Source organism: Salmo salar, chromosome 01 (genome assembly GCF_965601325.2).
Source record: "Salmo salar chromosome 01, fSalSal1, whole genome shotgun sequence".
In the NCBI taxonomy this organism is placed as follows: Eukaryota; Metazoa; Chordata; class Actinopteri; order Salmoniformes; family Salmonidae; genus Salmo; species Salmo salar.
In genome coordinates, this window is record NC_138291.1 from 161348927 (window position 1) to 161376000 (window position 27074).

Here is a 27074-nt window from a genome sequence, read left to right on the forward strand (position 1 = left end):
AGGGCTTGGAGGGGCTCGGCCTTGGGGGTGAGGGAGGAGCTTTCCCAGTTTGAAGAATATCAAAAGACATTGGGTCATTTCTTGAGGGACTCCATCTCAGAATGCACATTTAAGGATAACAAGTAGCTGGAGATACATCGCCTGTGAAAAGAGGCTAGTTGCTGCTCACCCAAACCAACACTGTTTCTGATGAGAATGTCCATTTTGCTATGGGAAAATGGAAAGGGGGATATCTAGTCAGTTGTAGAACTGAATGCATTCAACTGAAATGTGTCTTCACCATTTAACCCCACCCCTCGGAATCAGAGAGGTGCGTGGGGCTGCCTTAATTGACATCCATAGCTGTGGTACAGTAAAACAGTGCCTTCGGAAAGTATTCAGATCCCTTGAACTTTATCCTAAACTTGATTAAAAAAAAATAAGGTCCTCATCAATCTACACGCAATATCCCATAATGACAAAGCAAACACAGGTTTTTAGAATATTTTTTAAATGAATATAAAAAAAAACAGATATCAAATTTACATAAGTATTCAAATCCTTTACTCAGTACTTTGGTGAAGCACGTTTAGCAGGGATTACAGCATCGAGTCTTCTTGGGTATGACGCTACAAGCTTGGCACACTTGTATTTGGGGAGTTCTCTGCAGATCCTCTCAATCTCTGTCAGGTTGGATGGGGAGCGTTGCTGCACAGCTATTTTCAGGTCTCTCCAGAGATGTTCGATCGGGATACTCTGGGCCACTCAAGGACATTCAGAGACTTGTCCCGAAGCCACTCCTGCTTTGTCTTGGCTGTGTGCTTAGGGTCGTTGTCCTGTTGGACGGTGAATCTTCGACCCAGACTAGTCTCCCCACAGCATGATGCTGCCACCACCATGCTTCGCGTAGGGATGGTGCCAGGTTTCCTCCAGATGTGACGCTTGGCATTCAGGCCAAAGAGTTCAATCTTGGTTTCATCAGACCAGAGAATATTGTTTGTCATGGTCTGAGAGTCTTTAGGTGCCTTTAGGCAAACTCCAAGCAGGCTGTCATGTGCCTTTTACTGAGTAGTGGCTTCCGTCTGACCACTCTACCATAAAGGCCTGATTGGTGGAGTGCTGCAGAGATGGTTGTCCTTCTGGAAGGTTCTCCCATTTCCACAGAGGAACTCTAGAGCTCTGTCAGAGTGACCATCGGGTTCTTGGTCACCTCCCTGACCAAGGCTCTTCTCCCCTGATTACTCAGTTTAGCTGGGCAGCCAGCTCTAGGAAGAGTCTTGGTGGTTCCAAACTTCTTCCATTTAAGAATGATGGAGGCCACTGTGTTCTTGGGGACCTTCAATGCTGCAGAAAATGTTTGTTACCCTTCTCTAGATCTGTGCCTCGACACAATCCTGTTTCGGAACTCTACAGACAATTCCTTCGACCTCATGGCTTGGTTTTTGTTCTGCACTGTCAACTCTGGGACCTTATATAGACAGGTGTGTGCCTTTCCAAATGTCCAATCAATTGAATTTACCACAGGTGGACTCCAATAAAGTTGTAGAAACATCTCAAGGTTGATCAATGGAAACAGGATGCATCTGAGCTTAATTTCAAGTCTCATAGCAAAGGGTCTGAATACATGAGGTATTGAGGTATTTCAGTATTTTTGTTTTTTTTGCAATAATTGCTACATAAAATATTTTCCCTTTGTCATTATGGGGTATTGTGTGTAGATTGCTGAGGATTTTTATTTATTTAATCAATTTTAGAATAAGGCTGTAACATAACAAAATGTGGAAAAAGTCAAGGTGTCTGAATACTTTCCGAAGGCACTGTGTGTGTGTGTGTGTGTGTGTGTGTGTGTGTGTGTATATACACACACACACACAGTGCCTTGCAAAGGTATTCATCCCCCTGGCGTTTTTCCTATTTTGTTGCATTGCAACCTGTAATTTAAATGGATTTTTATTTGGACTTCATGTAATGGACATACACAAAATAGTCCAAATTGGTGAAGTGAAATGAAAAAAAAATACTTGTTTCTAAAATAAAAAAAATTAAAGAACTATGGAAAAGTGGTGCGTGCATATGTATTCACCCCCTTTGCTATGAAGCCCCTAAATAAGATCTGGTGCAACCAATTTCCTTCAGAAGTCACATAATTAGTTAAATGAAGTCCACCTGTGTGCAATCTAAGTGTCACATGATCTGTCACATGATCTCAGTGTACACAGTTGAGGTCAGAAGTTTACATACACTTAGGTTGGAGCCATTAAAACTTGCTTTTCAACCACTCCCAAAATTACCTGTTAACAAACTATAGTTTTGGCAAGTCGGTTACGATATCTACTTTGTGCATGACACAAGTAATTTTTCCAACAATTGTTTACAGACAGATTATTTCACTTATGATTCACTGTATCACAATTTTAGTGGGTCAGAAATTTGCATACACTAAGCTGACTGCCTATAAACAGCTTGGAAAATTCCAGAAAAGGATGTCATGGCTTTAGAATCTTCTGATAGGCTAATTGACATCATTTGAGTCAATTGGAGGTGTACCTGTGGATACATTTCAAGGCCTACCTTCAAACTCAGTGCCTCTTTGCTTGACATCATGGGAAAATCAAATGAAATCAGCCAAGACCTCAAAAAAAACATTGTAGACCTCCACAAGTCTGGTTCATCCTTGGGAGTAATTTCCAAACGCCTGAAGGTACCACATTCATCTGTACAAACAATAGTACGCAAGTATAAACACCATGGAACCACGCAGCTGTCATACCGCTTAGGAAGGGAACGCGTTCTTTCTCCCAGAGATGAACGTACTTTGGTGAGGAAAGTGCAAATCAGTCTCAGAACAATAGCAAAGTACCTTGTGAAGATGCTAGAGGAAATAGGTACAAAAGTATATATCCACAGTAAAACGAGTCCTATATCGAAATAACCTAAAAGGCCGCTCAGCAAGGAAGAAGCCACTGCTCCAAAACCAGCATTAAAAAGCTAGACTACGGTTTGCAACTGCACATGGGGACAAAGATCACACTTTTTTGGAGAAATGTCCTCTACAAAGAAATGTCCTCTACAAAGTATTGAGATTGGGGGGTGAATAGTTATGCACGCTCAAGTTTCCAGTTGTTTTGTCTTGTTTATTGTTTGTTTCACAATAAAAAAAATATATTTTGCATGTTCAAAGTGGTAGGCCTGTATGAAAATCAAATGATTCAAACCCCGCAAAAACAAAATTTAAATTCCACGTTGTAAGGCAACAAAATAGGAAAATTGTCAAGGGGGTGAATACTTTCGCATTATCTTTAGACCTAACTGAAATTTAAATATCTGGCTGTGTCATTAGGACTGGAGATTTATTTATTAAACATTCAACTTATTTCATTTGAACAATTCTAGGTGGCAAAGCTAAATGGGGAGAAGATGGGGAGTAAAAAGACAGATTGGATCCTGAAAAAGTGGCTTATTACTGTGAGAAGGTTTTTGTTAATCGATTGCAAATAAGCATTTTACAGTGTACAGTGTTGTCATGATATAGTTTTAAAAAGAATATGACTTATAAATTACTCATGGCAGAAAGAATGGTGAATATTATTGTAGACACTGACAAAAAGGGATACTTCGAATTTTGAGATGTAGGTTGTTTTTCTACTTACCCAGAGTCTGACAAACTCATGGAAACCATTTGTATGTCTCTGTGTGTTTTGAGATGATTGAAGTTAGTATATTTTTAGCTTAGTGCAATTACTTGAGGTCTTTCACAGTAGCCGCCTCCTCTCAAAAACAGGGAAATAGACTTTCTAACTATTCCAAAGCTGGGTGGTTGGTCAGTTATAGTCTGATAAAGTTATACACAGTAAGCAAGATTTTACAAATGTGTTCATTTTACTGATAATCACAAGAGACAAGATTCTATCCACTTCCTCAATCTCTGTCCCGTTGGCGTATAGAGATTGCAGCATCATATCTGTCTCATTATGGCGTCGGTATGCACACTAGCAGCGCCATTGAGACAGATGCAACATTGCGATCAGCTGGCCGCTGTACCAGGAGACTTCCAGCATTTGTGCTAAACTAACGATATGCTAACTTCAATAATCTCCAAACTGCATGCAGAGACATAAAAATGATATTCATTCGTTTGTCTGACCTAGATCTCGAAATCTCGCTTTATCCCTTTAAAAATGAATACCCCATAACAGGCTTGGGGTCAATTTCTATTCAACAAATTGAAGATGTTAAAGGGAAAGTTCACTTTTTTACACCTTATAGTCAGATGGCTAAGAAAAAAAACTATATGGGTTATGGGGTCAATTAGAAAAAAGTAAAATGTTTATGGCCACATCCCCTCAAGTTAATAGTGGCTATTTAAACAACTCTGAACCATGGATCACAGTTTTTCCTGGCCCATGGACTACTTTCAGGGTAGGGAACCATCTGACTGACTATACGGTGTAAAAAAGGGAACTATCACTTTAACATCTTCAATTTGTTGAATAGAAATTTACCTCAACCCTGTTATGGAGTTCTCTTAATTGAATCATTGCAAATAGGGCATTTAATGGTCAATGATGTCTTATTCAACAGAATCTGATTAGCTTTTCACATAAAGGTTTTTTCATTTATGATATTTTTTTAAATTTACAACCCCAACCCCTAACTGTTCTATGTGCTCTTTATCTTCTAGTTGTTGCTTTCCCCTACAAATGCTATCATTAAGCGCTTCCCAGGTGCAACAAAATGACAAGTGGGAACAGCTTACAACTGTAAAATGCCTTAATTAAGAAACAAATAAAATTAATAGGATTAAATTACGTTTTTAGTGTTTTGTGTTGTTTGTTCTAATGTTTTATTACCATGATTACAAGTATCACTGAAATAATGCTTACATTACATATACACTATATATACAAAGGTATGTGGACACCCCTTCAAAGGAGTGGATTTGGCTATTTCAGCCACAGCCTTTGCTGACAGGTGTATATAATTGAGCACCCAGCCATGCAATCTCCATAGGGAACATTGGCACTACAATGGCAGTAGAAGAGCTCAGTGACTTTTAACCTGGCACCGTCATAGGATGCCACCTTTCCAACAAGTCAGTTCGTCAAATGCTAGAGCTGCCCCAGTTAAATGTAAGGGCTGTTATTGTGAAGTGGAAACGTTTAGGAGCAACAACAGCTCAGCCGCAAAGTGGTAGGCCACACAAGCTCACAGAACGAGACTGCCGAGAGCTGAAGCCGTAGCGCGTAAAAATCATCTGTCCTCGGTTGCAACACTCATTAACAAGTTCCAAAACTGCTTCTGGAAGCAACGTCACCACAATAACTGTTCGTCGAGAGCTTCATGAAATTGGTTTCCATGGCCGAGCAGCCACACACAAGCCTAAGATCACCATCCGCAATGCCAAGCGTTGGCTGGAGTGGTGTAAAGCTCGCCGCCATTGGACTCTGGAGCAGTGAAAACGCGTTCTCTGGTATGATGTCACGCTTCACCATCTGGCAGTCCGAAAGACGAATCTGGGTTTGGCGGATGCCAGGAAAACGCTACCTGCCCTAATACATAGTGCCAACTGTAAAGCTTGTTGGAGGAGGAATATTGGTCTGTGGCTGTTTTTCATGGTTCGGGCTAGGCCCTTTAGTTCCAGTGAAGAGAAATCTTAACGCTGCAGCTTACAATGACATTCTAGACAATTCTGTGCTTCCAACTTTGTCGCAACAGTTTGGGGAAGGCCCTTTCTTGTTTCTGCATTAAAATGCCCCCGTGCACAAAGTTAGGTCCATGCAGAAATGGTTTGTCAACCCCATCAAACACCTTTGGGATAAATTGGAACGCCGACTGCGAGCCAGGCCAAATCTCCCAACATCAGTGCCCGAGCTCACTAATTCTCTTGTGGCTGAATGGAAGCAAGTCCCCGCAGCAATGTTTCAACATCTAGTGGAAAGCCTTCCCAGAAGATTGGAGGCTATTATAGCAGCAAAGGGGGGGACCAACTCCATATTATTGCCCATGATTTTGGAATGAGATGTTTGACAAGCAGGTGTCCACATACTCTTGGTGATGTAGTGTATGTTAACGCATATTGTTAACATGTATTGTGACATACAGTACCAGTCAAAAGTTTGGACACACCTACTCATTCAAGGGTTTTTCTTTATTTTTACTGTTTTCTACATTGTAAAATCATAGTGAAGACATCAAAACGATAAAATAACACATATGGAATCATGAAGTAACCAAAAAAAGTGTTAAACAAATAAACATATATATTTTAGATTCCTCAAAGTAGCCACCCTTTGCCTTGATGACAACTTTGCACACTCTTGGCATTCTCTCAACCAGCTTCATGAGGTATTTACCTGGAATGCTTTTCCAATCGTCTTGAAGGAGTTCCCACATATGCTGAGCACTTGTTGGCTGATTTTCCTTCACTCTACGGTCCAACTCATCCGAGGAGGATAGATTGAGAAGGAGAGGAGAAAAGGGGGAAGGAGAGGAGAAAAGGGGGGAGGGGAGGAGAGAGGAAGGGATGGAGTAGAGGGGAGCGGAGGGAAGGAGATGAGAAGGGAGGAGATTTTAAGGGAGAAGGGAAAGAATAGGGGTTAGTAAAGGAGAGTAGAGGGGAGGAGAGAACACTCCGTGTCCTATACACTAGAACGCCTGTGTAGACACAAATGCTAGTGTGTGTGTGTGTGTGTGTGTGTGGTGCCTGTGCGTGTACATGTGTGTGGGTTAGTTGTTTATCCCAGAAGGGAGTTGTGAGAGATGATGGATGGAGGATATTTGCTTGATTATTGTATTCCGTTGAATAAATTATATCCACTCAACGCTCACCCCCCACCCCCCGCACACACACACACACAAACACACACATACGCTAGCAGAGGAGAGTCAGTATTCTACCCTTTGAGAGAAAACAGTCTGTGTCCTATACACTAGAAAGCCTGTGGAGACGCAAATGCTAGCGTGTGTGTGTGTGTGTGTGTGTATGTGAGTTAGTTGTTTATCCCAGCTGGGAGTTTTGGAGGCAATGGATGGAGGATATTTGCTTCATTATTGTCTTCCGTTGAATAAATTATTTCCACTGAGTGACTCAACATCCCTCCCCCAAACACACTCATACAGATTTTGTTTTCTGCCTTTTATAACAAACCAGCCACATGCAGCTCATCAACCCCTACCTGCTGCTCTAATAAAGTACCACAGTATGAGTCATAATACTCTTAAAACCTAGTGGTCAAACAGGGAAATGGTTCCAATTAGTATTTCCACCATTCATTTTTCCCATAGGGGATTTTAGAAACACTTAAAATAAGCACTGTGTTTCACGTAGGTTTAGCCTGGCATGACGTTTTGATAACAATGTAAATCTCTTTAGGACAAGGTGACTTTTATCAATATATCCGCCTGCATTTAAAAATAAATAATGCCATGCTAATTAGCTGCTAATGTGACTATCATAAAGACCTACAAATGCCAGGATGATCTGGGCGAGACTGACGAATCGAAGCAAATGTAAGAATCTCTGGATTAGTTATGTAATGTTAGCTAAATTTAGTAACGAATAAATTGGCTACATTTCTTTAAATTTGACAATTCTGTCAACTGTCTTGTGCAAGTTTTAAATTAATCCAACACCTGTTAGCAAAGGTATCATTTAGAGATGAAGTGCAGGACCTTGCAGGGATTTGGAGTTTAGCATGATGTCTACTTTGATGTTGATATTAAATGTTAATCACAAATGACCAGTCGCTTTCATAATGAGTTAACCGACTCTGCCTGCTCCCGAGGGCAGAGGTGGTTAACTGCCTGCTCCCGAGGGCAGAGGTGGCTAACTGCCTGCTCCCGAGGGCAGAGGCGGTTAACTGCCTGCTCCCGAGGGCAGAGGCGGTTAACTGTCTGCTCCCGAGGGCAGAGGTGGCTAACTGTCTGCTCCCGAGGGCAGAGGTGGTTAACTGTCTGCTCCCGAGGGCAGAGGTGGCTAACTGTCTGCTCCCGAGGGCAGAGGTGGCTAACTGTCTGCTCCCGAGGGCAGAGGCGGTTAACTGCCTGCTCCCGAGGGCAGAGGCGGTTAACTGTCTGCTCCCGAGGGCAGAGGCGGTTAACTGTCTGCTCCCGAGGGCAGAGGCGGTTAACTGTCTGCTCCCGAGGGCAGAGGCGGTTAACCGTCTGCTCCCGAGGGCAGAGGTGGTTAACTGCCTGCTCCCGAGGGCAGAGGTGGTTAACTGTCTGCTCCCGAGGGCAGAGGTGGTTAACTGTCTGCTCCCGAGGGCAGAGGTGGTTAACTGTCTGCTCCCGAGGGCAGAGGCGGTTAACTGTCTGCTCCCGAGGGCAGAGGCGGTTAACTGTCTGCTCCCGAGGGCAGAGGCGGTTAACTGTCTGCTCCCGAGGGCAGAGGCAGTTAACTCATTAAGAAAGCGACTGGTCATTTGTGAGCAACATTCATAGCACAGTAAAATGGCCCAGTGGAGACTAGCTAAACAGAAGATAAATATTAATGTTGTTTTTCCGGATTAGTGATATTGATATCTGTCTGTGGCAATGAGCTGGTGTCATAAGCATGATATATTGTCTTTCAGAGTGGTTTTAATAAACAGCTTAGTCAAACCAGGACGCCACTGGCCTGAGGAAGACAGCAGAGTATGAACCAGATAAATGAGGAGGGAGGAATGTTCACTCTTTTGTGTGTGTGTGTGTGTGTGTGTGTGTGTGTGCAGGTGTGTGAGTGCAAATTCTTATGTGTGTGTTTGTATGCACCCAAGCATGCATGTGTGTGTGTGTGTGTGCATGTGTGTCTTCGCACATGCTTGTGTGTGTGTGTGTTTCTGTGCATTCAAGCATGAATGCGTGTGTTATTCACAGTCAGTCTGTGTCTAGGAGCGTGTTGGTATTTTTAGAGAGGCCAGGGCTTTCAGACATCCCTGTCTGCTGCCAGATCAGAGAATATTACCGTCTATCTGTTCTACTACATATACTCTCTGTTGTCTAGCTATAGTTATACTGTTGTATATTCTACTACAACTGTCTAGACTAATATAATGCACACACACACATACAGACACACAATTCTTTGAGGGTCACATTAAGCCATTTGTCTCTAATGTTTAATCTCGTCAGAGGAGCCAGTAATATTCAGTGAGACGGGCTGTATAATCACACTATTAACTTGAAGGCAGTGTGTGTGAGTCTGTGTCTGTTTCAATGTATGTGTTTGTTCCCAGTCTCTCTATAGTCTCCTTCACCTCTCCTTCTCTCATGTGTGTGTTTGTTTCCTGTCCTAATTGGCAGTGTATTGCTGATTGCTTGACTACACACCTCATCTGAGCTGCACTCCCCCTCTCATGCAAATGACACAGACATCTACTCTCATTTTTTCTGTTAGTGTAACAGGTTTTGTTCTGTTTGTGTGTGTGTTTTTTGTTTTCATGTGTGTTTATGTGTGTGTATATATGTGGGTGTGTGTGTGTGCATATATATATATATATATATATATATATATATATATATATATATATATATATATATATATATATATATATATATATATATATATATATATATATGTATATATATATATATATATATGTATATATATATATATATATATATATATATATATATATATATATATATATATATATATATATATATATATATATGTGTGCAACCTGCTGGGAAAAAATATTTAAAAGACATGAAACAAAGTTCTGAGGAAGAATAAATGATAAGATGCTTATACTGGTGTGAGGAAGAGAGAGAGAGACAGAGATACAGATAGAATGAGAGACGAACAGTAAGATAAATACATTTGAATTGTCTTTATTCTTTTGAAACTTCTGTATGTTAAATGTTTACTGTTCATTTTTGTTTATTTCACTTTTGTATATTATCTACCTCACTTGCTTTGGCAATGTTAACATATGTTTCCCATGCCAATAAAGCCCCTTGAATTGAAGTGAATTGAAAGAGCGAGAGAGAGAAGCTGGAGTAATTGTCACAGAGAGCTGCTTTCCTGAGGGATAGAGACAGACAGACAAAGAGAGACAAAGAGAGACAAAGAGATAATAGGTAGAATGAGAGACGAAGAGAGAGAGAGAGAGAGAAGCTGTAGAAATTGTCACAGAGAGCTGCTTTCCTGAGGGAAGAGAGACAGACAGACAAAGAGAGACAAAGAGAGACAAAGAGATAATAGGTAGAATGAGAGACGAAGAGAGAGAGAGAGAGAGAGAGAGAGAGAAGCTGTAGAAATTGTCACAGAGAGCTGCTTTCCTGAAGGAAGAGAGACAGATATAATTACATCCACCTCTCCTCTCTCCTCCTCTAATATCTTTCCTTGAGCTCTTCAACACTGGCTAGAGATTTTATGAATATTTAGTGGACATTTTAATATTTAGTGGACAATGAAATCCTTTCCACCCTCTTCTTATCTTCTTCTCTCTACTTATTAGTTATCCCCCTTCTCTCTCTCTCTCACCCCCCCCACTATACTCTCTCTCTACTTATTAGCCCCCCCTTCTCCCCCCTCTGCCCCCCTCTCTCTTTAAATTCTTCTCTCTCTACTTAATAGTTCTTCCCTTCCCTCTTTCTTATCTTCTCTCTCTAATTATTAGCTCCCCCCTCTTCTCTCTTTGCTATCTTCGCTCTCTACTTATTAGTTCTTCCCATCTTCTGGCAATAATATCTTCTCTCTCTACTTATTAGTTGTCCCCCTCTTCTCTCTTTAATATTGTCAAGCCTTGATCTGTTTCACCTGTCCTTGTGATTGTCTCCACCCCCTCTAGGTGTCACTTATTTTCCCCAGTGTATTTATCCCTGTGTTTCCTGTCTCTCTGTGCCAGTTCATCTTGTATGTTTCCAAGTCAACCAGCGGTTTCCCGTTCTCCTGCTTTTTGCATTCTCCTTTTTCTAATCCTCCTGGTTTTGACCGTTGCCTGTTTCTGGACTTTGTACCCGCCTGCCTGGCCATTCTGCCTGCCTTGACCACGAGTCTCTCTGTACCTCCTGGACTCTGATCAGGTTTTGACCTTTTTGCCTGTCCACGACCATTCTCTTGCCTACTCCTTTGGATTATTAAACATTGTAAGACTCCAACTAGCTGCCTCCTGTGTCTGCGTTTGGGTCTCGCCTTGTGCCTTGATAAATATCTTCTCTCTACTTATTAGTTCTCCCCCTCTTCTCTCTTTAATATCTTCTCTCTACTTATTAGTTCTCCCTCTCCTGTCTTTAATATCTTCTCTATCTACTTATTAGTTCTCCCCCTCTTCTCTATTTAATATCTTCCTTCTACTTTTTAGTTCTTCCCATCTCTCTCTATTTATTAGTTCTTCCCCCTCTTCTCTTTATCTTTTTTCCCTACTTATTAGTTCTCCCCCTCTTCTCGCTTTAATATCTTCCTTCTACTTATTAGTTCTTCCCCCTCTTCTCTCTTTATCTTCTCTCTCTACTTATTAGTTCTCCCCCTCTTCCTCTGTAATATATTCTCTCTACTTATTAGTTCTCCCTCTCTTCTCTTAATATCTTCTCTCTACTTATTAGTTCTTCCCCATCTTCTCTCTCTAATATCTTCTCTCTACTTATTAGTTCTCCATCTCCTCTGTCTTTAATATCTTCTCTCTCTGCTTATTAGTTCTTCCCCTCTTCTCTCTAATATCTTCTCTCTCTACTTATTAATTCTCCCCCTCTTCTCTCTTTATTATCTTCTCTCTCTACTTATTAATTCTCCCCATATTCTCTCTTTTTGTTCTCAACTTTTCCCCTTTTCATTTTTCGAATCTTCTCCCTTCTCATACCTTCTCTGTCCTCATCTAAACTATGTTCCCTCTTTTCTTTTTTCTAATTTCCTTTTTAATGATCCTCTTGTCCTCTCCTCTCTTCTAATCTCATATTCTCTCATCTTCTGTTCTGTCTTTTCACATTTTCTCTCATCGTTTGTACGTATATCTTCTAAGTTGTATTCTCTTTTCCTCCACTCCCTCCCTCTATTCATGATCTTTAGATCTTTTCTTACAGATTCTCTTCTTATTTTATACAGTAGATAGACTGAGATTATTTTCTATTCTCTTCCCTGTTTTACAGATAGACTTTTTGCTCCTCCTGAGCCAAACCAATCATATTGTCTCCATCAGACTGAGGGCTCAACCAATAAGAGTGATTAGCAGACTCGGAGAGACAATCACAGCGACTCTAACATCTTGACGACCAATCAGTGAACTGAGGAGGGTATAGAAGGACTATAACTGCCTGATTACCCAGTCAGCCTGTCCCCTCTACACCCCCTTTAGCTCCCTCTAGCCCCCCATCAACTCCCAGGCTCTGCCAGTAAGCTCCCTCTAACAGCCCCCAAAACGCTTCTTCCACCATGACCAATAACAGCAGCTCCTCTGGCGTCTGGGAGAACTCTGATTGGTCAGAGTCAGCCCAGTGTCCACCCTCGGTGAGTGGAGCCACCTTCCTCATCGTGGCCTACAGCACGGTGATCGCAGTAGGGTTGCTAGGCAATATGGGCCTGGTTTTCATCATCGGGCGGCAGAAGGAACTGCATAATGTCACCAACATTTTAATCGCCAACCTGTCCTGCTCCGACATCTTGATGTGTGTGGTGTGTCTACCCGTCACCGTCATCTACACTCTGATGGACCGCTGGGTACTGGGGGAGGCACTCTGCAAGGTGAGATCACAAGGAATTTTCTTCAAAAAATAAAGATCCTTGTTCAGAGTTCCTGTGTCTTTGTTTGATAACCTTGCAGTGTTTGTTTCTGTCCATAATGTGCCTTTTTCCCCTCCCTCTCCCTCTCTTGTCCCTTATATATCTCCTCTCTTCCCCATCAGGTCACACCATTTGTACAGTGTGTATCAGTGACGGTGTCTATTTTCTCCCTGGTGTTGATTGCGTTGGAGCGCCATCAGTTGATCCTGCACCCTACTGGCTGGTCCCCAGCAGCAGGCCACTCCTATCTGGCCGTAGGTCTCACCTGGTTGGTCGCCTGCTTCATATCACTCCCGTTCCTGTCCTACAACATTCTGACCGACAACCCCTTCCAGAACCTCACCCTGCCCGCCAACCCCTTCAGGTGAGAGTGTGTGTGTGTGTGTGTGTGTGTGTGTGTGTGTGTGTGTGTGTGTGTGTGTGTGTGTGTGTGTGTGTGTGTGTGTGTGTGTGTGTGTGTGTGTGTGTGTGTGTGTGTGTTCATAAATTCACTCTGGCTACCTACTCTGATTTCAGAGCACTCTCGTGTGAGTGTGGCAGAGCGCAGAACACTCTCTTTGTCTTTCATTCTCTCCCTTCCTCTCTCTCTCTCTCTCTCTCTCTCTCTTTCTCTCCCCCCCTCTCGCTCTCAATTCAAATCAATTTAAGGGCTTTATTGGCATTGGAAACATATGTTTACATTGCCACACCAAGTGAAATAGATAATAAACAAAAGTGATATAAACATTTTTTTTTACAGTAAACATTACAGTCACAAAAGTCCCAGAAGAATAAAGACATTTCAAATGTAATTTTATGTGCAAGTAGTTAAAGTCCAAACGGGAAAATAAATAAATATAAATATGGGTTGTATTTACAATGGGTTTGTTATTCACTGGTTGCCTTTTTTTGTGGCAATGTAACTGGTGTCGTCGTAATGAGACCAAGGTGCAGGGAGGATGTGTGTTCATCTTAGATATTTAATTGAAAAAGAGAACACTACAAAAAACGACAGCAAAACAGTCCTGTTAGGAAAAACTCTCAACAGAAAACAATCACCCACAAAACCCAAAGGAAAAACAGGCTACTTATGTGTGACTCCCAATCAGCAACAACGAACTACAGCTGTGCCTGATTGGGAGCCACACACGGCCAAACCAAAGAAACAAACCAACATAGAAAAATAAACAGAACGCCCACCCAATGTAACACCCTGGCCTAACCAAAATAAAGAACAAAAAACCCCTCTCTATGGCCAGGGCGTTACAGGCAACCGGTCACACAACTTGCTGCTGTGATGGCACACTGTGGTATTTCACTCAGTAGATATGGGAGTTTAACAAAATTGGGTTTGTTTTCGAATTCTTTGTGTATATGTGTAATCTGAGGGAAGTATGTGTCTCTAATATGGTCATACATTTGGTAGGAGTTTGGGAAGTGCAGCTCAGTTTCCACCTCATTTTGTGGGCAGTGTGCACATAGCTTGTCTTTTCTTGAGAGCCAGGTCTGCCTACGGCGGCTATTCTCACTGAGTCTGTACATAGTCAAAGCTTTCCTTAAATTTGGTCTCACTCTCTCTCTCTCTCTCCCTCTCTTGCTCTCTTTCACTCTCATTATTTCCCTCCCTTTCTCCCTCCTGCTATCCTTCTCTCCCACTCTCTTTCGCTCTCTCTCTCTGTCTCTCGCTCTCTCTCCTCAGAGACCATGTGATCTGTTTGGAGAAATGGCCGACTGAAAGACACCGTCTGGCCTACACCACCTCCCTGCTGCTGTTCCAGTACTGCCTCCCTCTGCTACTAGTGCTGCTTTGCTACCTACGTATATTCCTACGCCTACGTCGACGCAGGTGACACACACACATGCATGCACACTCACACGCATGCACACACACATGCACACTCACGCCAGCACACAAGCACACACACACATGCACTCATGCAAGCTCGCAAGCACAGACAGACACACACACACACGACAGTCAAAGAATTGTCAGATTAATGAGTCAGTGAATAGTAAATAATCGTATGCCTACTCAGACGCAGGTAATACATCAGGACAGGAGTCAATGAATGGTAGTCAATGAGAGACCAATGATGAATAGGTGAATAAAACAAATGAATGAGTGGAGTAATAGTCCAAGGATCATCAAAGAGGATAGACAATGAACAGTTAATGAGTAAATAGAAATGTTAATGAAATGAATAAGTACCTGGTAACGTATGGTTAAATCCCATCCATTTAGTCCGTTCCTGTGGCCCCCCATTGATCAAACAAAATTACAGCAAATACACAAAGAACAAATAAACAGACTAAGAAAACAGAAACAAAAGTAACTGGAAAAGTGTGGAATACTGTAAGTCCCATCTAAAGTCCTTTCGTGTGTTTTTCCCATCCAGGGACGTGGTGGAGCGGAGCCGGAAGGCCCGAGGAGCCCAGAGGATCAATGCTATGTTGGCGGCCATCGTTGCTGCCTTCGCCCTCTGCTGGCTGCCGCTCAATGTGTTCAACACGATATTCGACTGGGACCACCAGGCGCTGCCCGCCTGCCAGCATGATGCTGTGTTCTCCGCCTGCCACCTCACCGCCATGGCCTCCACCTGTGTCAACCCTGTGGTGAGTGGAGTGGAGTTTAGTTTAGGTTATTAGTATCCCCATTAGCTCCTGCACATGCAGCAGCTACTCTTCCTGGGGTCCACATAAAACATACAAATACATGACAAAGTGCAGAACAGTTATAGACAAGGACATTAAATAGAATGAATAATAACAATAACAAATAAACATAAACAAATAAAATAAATAAGAGTTATAAATTGGAAAGCGACTAAGAGAGAACCAAAATATTATTTACACGCTATTCATATGTACATATTCATATTATTATATACAGTTAAATGAGATCTTTAGAAAGAGGAGAGGCTCTGTGTTTTTAAAGCTAAACGTACTTTTTCCCTGAGTAACGTCTGGTGGCAGAGCATTCCACGATGACATGGCTATATACATAACTGAGTGATGCATTAAATCTGTTTTGGGTTTAGGTACAGTGAAGAAACCCATAGTGGTGTGTCTGGTGGGTTATGTACAGTACCAGTCAAAAGTTTGGACACACCTACTCATTCAAGGCTTTTTCTTTATTTGTCCTATTTTCTACATTGCAGAATAATAGTGAAGACATCAACACTTTGAAATAACACATATGGAATCATGTAGCAACCAAAAAAGGGTTAAACAAATCAAAATATATTTTTTATTTGAGATTCTTCAAAGTAGCCACCGTTTGCCTTGATGACAGCTTTGCACACTCTTGGCATTCTCTCAACCAGCTTCATTGAGTAGTCACCTGGAATGCATTTCAATTAACAGATGTGCCTTGTTGAAAGTAAATTTGTGTAATTTCTATCCTTCTTAATGTGTTTCAGCCTACCAGTTGTGTGTGACAAGGTAGGGGTAGTATACAGAAGGTAGCCCTATTTTGTGAAAGAACAAGTCCCTATTATGGCAAGAAACGCTCAAATAAGCAAAGAGAAACAACAGTCCATCATTATTTTAAGACATGAAGGTCAGTCAATGCGGAAAATATCAAGAACTTTGAAAGTTTCTTAAATTGCAGGCGCAAAAACCATCAAGTGCTATGATGAAACTGGCTCTCATGAGGCCTGCCACAGGAAAGGAAGACCCAGAGTTACCTCTGCTGCAGAGGATAAGTTCATTAGAGTTAACTGTACCTCAGATTGCAGCCCAAATAAATGCTTCACAGAGTTCAAGTAACAGACACATCTCAACATCAACTTTTCAGAGGAAACTGCGTGAATCAGGCCTTCATGGTTGAATTGCTGCAAAGAAACCACTACTAAAGGACATGAGAGGTGTGGAAATCTGTCCTTAGGTCACATGATTCCAAGTTTGAGATTTTTGGTTCCAACCGCCGTGTCATTGTGAGACTCAAAGTAGGTGAACGGATGATCTCCACGAGGGACCACTACGGGGAAAAAAATGGATGAAATGTATGTATTCACTACTGTAAGTCGCTCTGGATAAGAGCGTCTGCTAAATGACTAAAATGTAAAAAAATGTAAATCTCAGCATGTGTGGTTGCCACCGTGAAGCATGGAAGAGGAGGTGTGATGGTGTGGGGGAGCTTTGCTGGTGACAATGTCAGTGATTTATTTAGAATTCAAGACACACTTAACCAGTATGGCTACCACAGCATTCTGCAGCAATACGCCAGCCCATCTGGTTTGCGCTAGTGGGACTATCATTTGTTTTTCAACAGGACAATTTCCCAAAACCCACCTCCAGGCTATGTAAGGGCTATTTGACCAAGGAGGAGAGTGATGGAGAACTGTATCAGATGACCTGGCCTCCACAATCACCCAACCTCAACCCAATTGAGATGGTTTGGGATGAGTTGGACCACAGAGTGAAGGAAAAACAGCCAACAAGTGCTCAGCATATGTGGGAACTCCTTCAAGACTGTTGGAAAAGCATTCCTCGTGAAGCTGGTTGAGAGAATGCCAAGAGTGTGCAAAGCTGTCATCAAGGCAAAGGGTGTTTACTTTGAAGAATCACAAATATAAACTATATTTTGATTTGTTTATCACTTTTTAATTACTACATGATTCCATGTGTTATTTAATAGTTTTGATGTCTTCACTATTATTCTACAATGTAGAAAATAGTTAAACAATTAAGAAAAACCCTTGAATGAGTAGATGTGTCCTTCCCTGTGGCTCAGTTGGTAGAGCATGGTGTGTGCAACACCAGGGTTGTGGGTTCGATTCCCACGGGGGGCCAGTACAAAAAAATGCATTAAATTAAATGTATGAAATGTATGCATTCACTACTGTAAGTCGCTCTGGATAAGAGCGTCTGCTAAATGACTAAAATGTAAATGTAATGTCCAAAATGTTGACTGGTACTGTATGTCTGTTTGAAGTGTATGCAAATAGATTATACAAGTGGTTAGGCATTTTCAACACACAAATGTCTTAAAAAGACTAGAAGAGAAGTAGTAATTTTGTCCTCAACCATGAAAGACTGTCATGCATGTTGTTGATGTTAGTTCTATGTTTGCAGTTCAGGGTAAGGTGTGCTGCTTTGTTTTGAGACAGCTGCAGCTTTGCTAGGTCTGTCTTTGCTATATTACTAGACAGTAATCAAGATGGGACAAGATCAAAGCCTGAACCTAGTACAGTTGATCTTTGTGTCAAAAACGCAGAAAGCAGAACAACGCAGACATACCTCTCATCATCTTCACAACAACTTTGTCAATATGACTTGACCATGATAACTGACCATCCAATGTTACTGCTAGAAGTTCAACTTCTTCAACTTGTTCAATAGTCACACTCAGTGGAGTGCTGGGCTCTCTGGGTGGAGTGCTGGCTTCTCTTGGAGGAGGGCTCTCTGGGTGGAGTGCTGGCTTCTCTTGGTGGAGGGCTCTCTGGGTGGAGTGTGGGGGTCTCTGGGTGGAGAGCTGGGCTCTCTGGGTTATGTGAGGGTCTCTCTGGGCGGAGTGCTGGCTTCTCTTGGTGGAGGGCTCTCTGGGTTATGTGAGGGTCTCTGGGTGGAGAGCTGGGCTCTCTGGGTTATGTGAGGGTCTCTGGGTGGAGAGCTGGGCTCTCTGGGTGGAGTGCTGGACTCTCTGGGTTATGTGAGGGTCTCTGGGTGGAGAGCAGGGCTCTCTGGGTTATGTGAGGGTCTCTGGGTGGAGAGCAGGGCTCTCTGGGTTATGTGAGGGTCTCTGGGTGGAGAGCAGGGCTCTCTGGGTTATGTGAGGGTCTCTGGGTGGAGAGCTGGGCTCTCTGGGTGGAGTGCTGGACTCTCTGGGTTATGTGAGGGTCTCTGGGTGGAGAGCAGGGCTCTCTGGGTGGAGTGCTGGACTCTGGGTTATGTGAGGGTCTCTGGGTGGAGAGCTGGGCTCTCTGGGTTATGTGAGGGTCTCTGGGTGGAGAGCTGGGCTCTCTGGGTTATGTGAGGGTCTCTGGTTGGAGAGCTGGGCTCTCTGGGTTATGTGAGGGTCTCTGGGTGGAGAGCTGGGCTCTCTGGGTTATGTGAGGGTCTCTGGGTGGAGAGCAGGGCTCTCTGGGTTATGTGAGGGTCTCTGGGTGGAGAGCTGGGCTCTCTGGGTGGAGTGCTGGACTCTCTGGGTTATGTGAGGGTCTCTGGGTGGAGAGCAGGGCTCTCTGGGTGGAGTGCTGGACTCTGGGTTATGTGAGGGTCTCTGGGTGGAGAGCTGGGCTCTCTGGGTTATGTGAGGGTCTCTGGTTGGAGAGCTGGGCTCTCTGGGTTATGTGAGGGTCTCTGGGTGGAGAGCTGGGCTCTCTGGGTTATGTGAGGGTCTCTGGGTGGAGAGCTGGGCTCTCTGGGTGTGATGTTCTTATTTGCTGGCTTCCCATAGGCTGGATGCTCTTAGTCTTTCTTCGCATATTGGCCATGTACTTTAGCACCTTTGCTAAGACTTTTACACCCCACCAGTTTAGGTGGGTGTGGTCTTGCATGAGGTGAGGGTGGATGTCTTTGTGGTATGCCAAAAAGACATTAGATCTTAGTGCACGTTTTCTTGAGAGCTCTGAGTTTGTTTTCTAAACTTATATTGAATGGCACATCGCAGCGTGGGAGAAGAGATTAAATTATAATTATTGCAGATGGGTATATCTCTGTGGCCATATTGGCTATTTCTTCCATAGCTGGGGCCACATGTCCTCTCATGTTCTTTAGGTCGTTCGTTCCAGTGTGGATTTTTATTGTCTTCGCTCCTATTAAACTGTCCTCTGAAATTATTTTGAGGGTACTCTAGGTTGTGGGGCACCATATTTTTCTCACCTCCATGTCAGGTAGTAGTTCTATTCCCATAGATGTTTCCGTTGTAGTCACAATCCCAGGTTGTTCTTGGAGCGTTGGTGGGAGTGTTGGTTGAGCTAGCAGAGGTGGTAGGGAGGTTGTTATTTGTTGGAGATGGATCTGAAGGAGGAGGGTTGGTGTTGGGTGGAGAGGGATCTCCTGGTGGAGAGAGGTTGGTGTTGGGTGGAGAGGGATCTCCTGGAGGACATAGGTTGGTGTTGGGTGAAGAGGGATCTCCTGGAGGAGAGAGGTTGGTGTTGGGTGAAGAGGGATCTCCTGGAGGACATAGGTTGGTGTTGGGTGGAGAGGGATTTCCTGGTGGAGAGAGGTTGGTGTTGGGTGGAGAGGGATCTCCTGGAGGACATAGGTTGGTGTTGGGTGAAGAGGGATCTCCTGGAGGACATAGGTTGGTGTTGGGTGGAGAGGGATCTCCTGGAGGAGAGAGGTTGGTGTTGGGTGAAGAGGGATCTCCTGGAGGACAGAGGTTGGTGTTGGGTGAAGAGGGATCTCCTGGAGGACAGAGGTTGGTGTTGGGTGAAGAGGGATCTCCTGGAGGAGAGAGGTTGGTGTTGGGTGAAGAGGGATCTCCTGGAGGACATAGGTTGGTGTTGGGTGGAGAGGGATTTCCTGGTGGAGAGAGGTTGGTGTTGGGTGGAGAGGGATTTCCTGGAGGAGACAGGTTGATGTTGGGTAGAGAGGGATCTCCTGGAGGAGACAGGTTGGTGTTGGGTGGAGAGGGATCTCCTGGAGGAGACAGGTTGGTGTTGGGTGGAGAGGGATCTCCTGGAGAGCTGGTGGGGATGAGTGTGTGGAGCACGGTGGGAGGTGGGCTGGGGTTTGTGACCCTGGCTAGCTGCTCCTTCAGAGACTGCATGGTGTCCTCTGTTCTTCAGGTCCTTTTTTACTTCTAAAAGCTCTTTTCCCATCTCCTCCTTGATCTCCTCTACTTTTCTCATTGTCACTAACTTCATTTCAGAGAGTTCTTCTGTCATTTCCTTTCTTTCTCTCTGATGTCAGGTTTTCTATCAACCGTCTGTGTTCATTCTTCACCTGGCAGAGTTGGTCACGCAGCTGCTCCATCTCTACGTCAGTGCTGGTAGAGAGGTGGTCCAGGACTTGATCTTTTAACTTTTAACAAGTTCTGAGTCTAGCTGGGAGAGGCTGCCTCTCATCTGCGCCACAATGAAATTGGGTTTAGGTGATGATTTGACCATTTCTTTGACCATGTCCTCTCTGTCTTTGTTCACTGTCTTTGTTCATTGGGTTCATTGGAACTTGCTTGTGATGTTGTAATGTTGATCAGGTACTGGTCATTTTTTCCCTCTGCTTCCACCACATATTTGAGTGTAAAAAATCTGGCTACAAAGGTGTGGACCACAACTTCATTCACTCCCTTGAACCAATACTGTCCCATTCAGGTATATGTTTATTGTGAGGTACCTGATCTCACTTTCTTTCTCCTGGTCCTCCAAAATCTGAATCTGCCTCCCTTTTCCAATGCCCCTTTTTGTTATGTATTTTTAGTGTCTACATAGGGCAGAGTGCCATGTCGTTGGGCAACTGGTAAAACACAGGAGGTTAGTTCATGTGTTTTGCAAATGCACATAGTGGCCAAGTAATGTATCTGGGGTTTCCCTTTTATTGCTTCAGTTTGTGGCACCTTTTGGAATGTCCTGATGTCACAGATGGTGGATAGACAAACAGGCATGGTGAGACTTCTACTGCTGCTGAAGGTTCCGTTGCTACTGCTCTTGCTATAGACCCAGTCGGTATTAGATAGAACTTCGCAAACCTGCACACCTGTGGTGAAAACAACCTGTAGTTACCTCATTGGCTCACAGCAAAAACTTGACCTTTTTCAAATACAATTTTCTTGTTGTCTGCTTGTTTAAGTCGATTATAAAACTACATTTAAGAAAAGCACAACATGTCTAAAGATTACCTTTCAACAATGGCTGCTCCCTAGCGTTCTCACTACTTAGAAAAACATGATATTGTAGTGCTTCTCTTATGCCACTTTTCATGACTGCTAGCAGCCATGTGAGTGCTAGCTAGCAACCGACCAGAACATTAAGCTAGCCAAGACCAACAACACAGACTATACAGCTACAAGTAGTGAGTAGAGTTACAAACAGACTATACAGCTACAAGTAGTGAGTAGAGTTACAAACAGACTATACAGCTACAAGTAGTGAGTAGAGTTACAAACAGACTATACAGCTACAAGTAGTGAGTAGAGTTACAAACAGACTATACAGCTACAAGTAGTGAGTAGAGTTACAAACAGACTATACAGCTACAAGTAGTGAGTAGAGTTACAACTCAGACTATACAGCTACAAGTAGTGAGTAGAGTTACAAACAGACTATACAGCTACAAGTAGTGAGTAGAGTTACAAACAGACTATACAGCTACAAGTAGTGAGTGGAGTTCACCAGACTATACAGCTACAAGTAGTGAGTAGAGTTACAAACAGACTATACAGCTACAAGTAGTGAGTGGAGTTACAAACAGACTATACAGCTACAAGTAGTGAGCAGAGTTACAACTCAGACTATACAGCTACAAGTAGTGAGTAGAGTTACAAACGGACTATACAGCTACAAGTAGTGAGTAGAGTTACAAACAGACTATACAGCTACAAGTAGTGAGTGGAGTTACAAACAGACTATACAGCTACAAGTAGTGAGTAGAGTTACAAACAGACTATACAGCTACAAGTAGTGAGTGGAGTTACAGACTATACAGCTACAAGTAGTGAGTAGAGTTACAAACAGACTATACAGCTACAAGTAGTGAGTAGAGTTACAAACAGACTATACAGCTACAAGTAGTGAGTGGAGTTACAAACAGACTATACAGCTACAAGTAGCGAGCAGAGTTACAAACGGACTGTACTAAACAAGTTAAATGTCTTACTTTGATTAAATGTTTTAGCCTAGTTGGACACAGCGTCCCAACATTTCCCACTTTGCCATACTGAAAAGCCTGAATCCAGAGGAGTCTTCTCACACTATATTTCCCTATGTGGGAGCATTGCGAACCATAGGTCGGGATTTTTGACTTGGTTACATGCACATTGAACACAGCAGCTTTTCGGCATGTTTTATTATTTCTGTATAACAAAAAAAACGACAGGGAAGTTGCCCATTTTACAATGGGGGTCAATAGGAAAGACTGTTGGTTTGTGGGCGTGGTCGAGGGGAATTCATTATTACCTGAATACCGACTGGGACTATTGCTGATAGTTCCATTGTTATTGTTTTGGTTTTTGTTTGAGTTGTTTTTGTTTGAAATGCCTGTTTTAAAATCAACAAGCCAGGTGCAGATTTCCTGGGCCGAGATTCATAAAACCTTCTTATTAAGAAGAAATTTCTTCTTAACTGCCATTTTTTCCTGAACTATAGACTTACGAAAAAAGTAAAGCAAAGTTGCTATTCCTCAAAAAGGTTATTGGAAATGTTCTTGTGCTATTTCTTATGTTTCTCCTTAAGCTTAAGTTTATTGATGATTATTGAAAATAACGTTTTTAGATTTGTCCTTAATTCAAAGATAGCTAAACCCTTGTCTAAAACTCAGGGCAGTGAGAGAAAAAGCTCATGAAAGCAATTGAACATGTTTAATTCACTCACAAACTTCATCTGAAAGTTTCAGTATTGATTATTTTAAACCCAAGAACATGTTTAGAACAGTAATCTCAGTAGGAAATATGCTAACATGATTGCCACTGCTAGCTAGATAGCTAGCTAAAACGGTTGCCTAGCAACAAACATCTTATGAAGATTCGTAATAGGATATTTGAGAAGTTTGTAAGAAAATCTTAAGATATTGTTGAGGAATTGCATTTACGAACTATCTTATGAAGTTTTCTTTTTTTTTCTTAAGAAGCTTCTTAAGTTTTTGTGAAAGAAGTGTTTTGTGAATCTGGGCCCTGGTAACTAAGATGGTCTACTGAGTAACCAATTTGTTTACAGTTTGTTTGCAGTTGTTTACATTCCCAAAAATGAATGCTTTAGAATCCATGTATCACCTCTCTTTCTCTGCTATTTTCTCAACTCTTTTGTGCAAGGGGCGCTTGTTCCTTCGTATCCCAGTTCTACGGTCCTGGGGCTGTGGTTGGTTCTCTTTTTTTCCACATTTGGTCCAGTTTTGATTGTAGTTTCCCAGTTAAAAGCAGGCCACAAGATGCTGTGTCTTTGTTCTTGCTCTTGAAAAGCATGTCTTCCATCTGTCCGAACAGTCCGGAAGGTTGAGAGCAGTAGTGAGAGTGTTGTGCTAGTTACCTTCCTCTCTTTCCCAGAAGGTTAGGGTAGCAGTAGTGAGAGGGGTAGCTGAGTGATGTGGAAGTGCTAGCTGCCTTCCTCTCTCTCCCAGAACATTTACAGAGAGGGACTGGGAGAATTCCTCAAGAAAAGCCTGAAAGGGTTGAGTGGGGTAGAGTGGGGTGGAGTGGAATTGAATGAAATGAAATAAAATCTAATTTAACTTAACTGAATTGAATTTAAATGAACTGAACTGAACTCAACTGTATTGATTAAAATGTTGGAAATGTAAATGTCATTAGAAACATATTAAGTGCTGGTGCTCTGCATTTAAACTTTGTCTACACACACACACACAGGTGTACGGTTTCCTGAACAGTAACTTCCAGAGGGAGTTGAAGGCCCAGCTGCAGCGCTGCCACTGTGGCTTGGGGGCGCCAGAGAGCTACGAGAATTTCCCACTCTCCACCGTTGGCAGCGAGGGGATCACCAAGATGTCGATGCTGAACCGGGCAGGGTCAATGAGCATCGCGCCGCCACCACGGGCTGAGCCCGGTGTTAGCATATGCAGCTAACAGATAGCCGACAGAGCTAGTGACTAATGCTAATGGCTAAGAGCTAATGGACATTGTGTAGTGTGTACAGCTGTCAGACAGGATGTAAACAACAAGGGTAAAGTTCATATCAAGCAAGCAGCTAACAGACAGAACGCCCCAATGGACAGAACCAATAGAGAGCCGCTAACGCTAATAGAGAGAGAGAGAGAGAAAGTGGAACTAAGCAGCTGGACTGACAGTCAAAGACAAAGCTGGTTGGCCCCAGTCTCCATAGAGATCGGTCGATTTCTGAATTCATACAAAGCATCGCAGGCCCTGCAGAGTATACAGAATGCACTTCGCTAAAAGCAAACAAACAGATCTATACAGCTAATCGACAGAGCAGCTCATGGACAGATTGCACACATGCAGCTACGCTAGGTAGCAAACATCTGGAGAGACTGCGGCAAAGAGACTGACAGAACCAGGGATGCGTGGGCTCTGTTTCAATGGTGATGATGTATTTCTGAGCTAATTCAGCTTGTCCCCAGAAAACTGTCTTCACCAGAGATTGTCATCATCCTGGGGTGTTAAGCTGTCGTCAAGCCAGTCAGAAAGATGGATAGACTGTCAGTCAGTCAGACAGTCAATTCTGAACTCAGGGCTACCTTGAGCTCTAATCAAAATCAAATCAAATTTGATTGACCACATATACATATTTTGCAGCGAAATGCTTATATTTGGTACTCCATCAGTGCAGTAATACCTAACAATGCAAAACAAAAGACACAAATCCCTTAAAATAAATAAAGAGAGAAATGTAGAAATATCAGAGCAATGTCAAAGTCCGGAATATATATAAATTGCCGTTCAAAAGTTTTAGAACACCTACTCATTCAAGGATTTTTCTTTATTTTTACTATTTTCTACATTGTAGAATAATAGTAAAGACATCAAAACTATGAAATAACACATATGGAATCATGTAGTAACCAAAAAAGTGTTAAACAAATCAAAATATATTTTATATTTGAGATTCTTCAAATAGCCACCCTTTGCCTTGATGACAGCTTTGCACACTCATGGCATTCTCTCAAGCAGCTTCATGAGGTAGTCACCTGGAATGCTTTTCCAACAGTCTTGAAGGAATTCCCACATATGCTGAGCACTTGTTGGCTGCTTTTCCTTCACTCTGCGGTCCAAACCATCTCAATTGGGTTGAGGTCGGGTGATTGTGGAGGCCAGGTCATCTGATGCAGCACTCCGTCACTCTTGGTCAAATAGCCCTTACACAGCCTGGAGGTGTGTTTGGGGTCATTGTCCTGTTAAAAAACAAATGATAGTCCCACTAAGCGCAAATCAGATGGGATGGCGTATTGCTGCAGAATGCTGTGGTAGCCATGCTGATTAAGTGTGCCTTGATTTCTAAATAAATCACTGACAGTGTCACCAGCAAAGGACCCCAACACCATCACACCTCTTCCATGCTTCACCGTGAGAACCACACATGCTGAGATCATCCATTCACCTACTCTGCGTCTCACAAAGACACAGCGGTTGGAACCAAAAATCTCAAATTTAGACTCATCAAACCAAAGGACAGATTTCCACACGTCAAATGTCCATTGCTCGTGTTTTTTGGCCAAAGCAAGTCTTTTCTTCTTATTGGTGTCCTTTAGTAGTGGTTTCCTTGCAGCAATTTGACCATAAAGGCCAGATTCACACAGTCCCCTCTGAACAGTTGATGTTGAGATGTGTCTGTTACTTGAACTCTTTGAAGCATTTATTCCGGCTGCAATCTGAGGTGCAGTTAATTGCCGATTTCTGAGACTGGTAACTCTAACAAACGTATCCTCTGCAGCAGAGGTAACTCTGGATCTTCCTTTCCTGTGGCGGTCCTCATGAGAGACAGTTTCATCATAGCGCTTGATGGTTCCCACGCTTCCGAGCTCCCGAGTGGTGCAGCGGTCTAGAGCACTGCATCTCAGTGTTAGAGACGTCATTACAGACCCTGGTTCGAGTCCAGGCTATATCACAACTGGCCGTGATAGGGCGGTGTACAATTGGCCCAGCATCGTCCGGGTTAGGATTTGGCCTGGGTAGGCCGTCATTGTAAATAAGAATTTGTTCTTGACTGACTTGTCTAGTTAAATAAAGGTTAAATGGTTTTTGCGACTGCACTTGAAGAAACTTACAAAGTTCTTGACATTTTCCGGATTGACTGACCTTCATGTCTTAAAGTAATGATGGACTGTCATTTCTCTTTGCTTATTTGAGCTGTTCTTGCCATAATATGGACTTGGTCTTTTACCAAATAGGGCTATCTTCAGTATACCAACCCTACCTTGTCACAACACAACTGATTGGCTCAAATGCATTAAGAAGGAAATACATTTCACAAATGACCTTTTAACAAGGCAGACCTGTTAATTTAAATGCGTTCAAGGTGACTACCTCATGGAGCTGGTTGAGAGAATACCAAGAGTGTGCAAAACTGTTATCAAGGCAAATGGTGGCTACTTTGAAGAATCTCAAATATAAAACATATTTTGATTTGTTTAACACTTTTTTTGGTTACTATATGATTCCATATGTGTTATTTCAAAGTTTTGATGTCTATTATTCTGCAATGTAGAAAATAGTACAAATTAAGAAAAAGCCTTGAATGGGTAGGCGTGTCCAAACATTTGACTGGTACTGTATATACTGTGTGTGTATATATATATATATACATCTAAAACGGTGTGTATAGGCAGTATGGACAGTATATGAACA

At 42.7% G+C, this 27074-nt stretch overlaps 1 protein-coding gene across 4 annotated transcripts in view; it reads left to right on the forward strand.

Moving 5' to 3' along the window:
* Nucleotides 1-25220, forward strand: part of LOC106567981 (neuropeptide Y receptor type 1) — a 44015-nt gene extending 18795 nt beyond the window's left edge. For all 4 annotated transcript variants that reach the window (XM_045692166.2, XM_045692164.2, XM_045692165.2 and 1 more), the window contains 5 exons: nt 12049-12640; nt 12802-13043; nt 14358-14504; nt 15055-15271; nt 24123-25220. In XM_045692166.2, coding sequence (XP_045548122.2) covers nt 12332-12640; nt 12802-13043; nt 14358-14504; nt 15055-15271; nt 24123-24338 — 1131 coding nt within the window. In that variant the 5' untranslated portion in view covers nt 12049-12331 and the 3' untranslated portion in view covers nt 24339-25220. The remainder of the gene's footprint in view (nt 1-12048; nt 12641-12801; nt 13044-14357; nt 14505-15054; nt 15272-24122) is intronic.
* The last annotated feature ends 1854 nt before the right edge of the window (nt 25221-27074 follow it).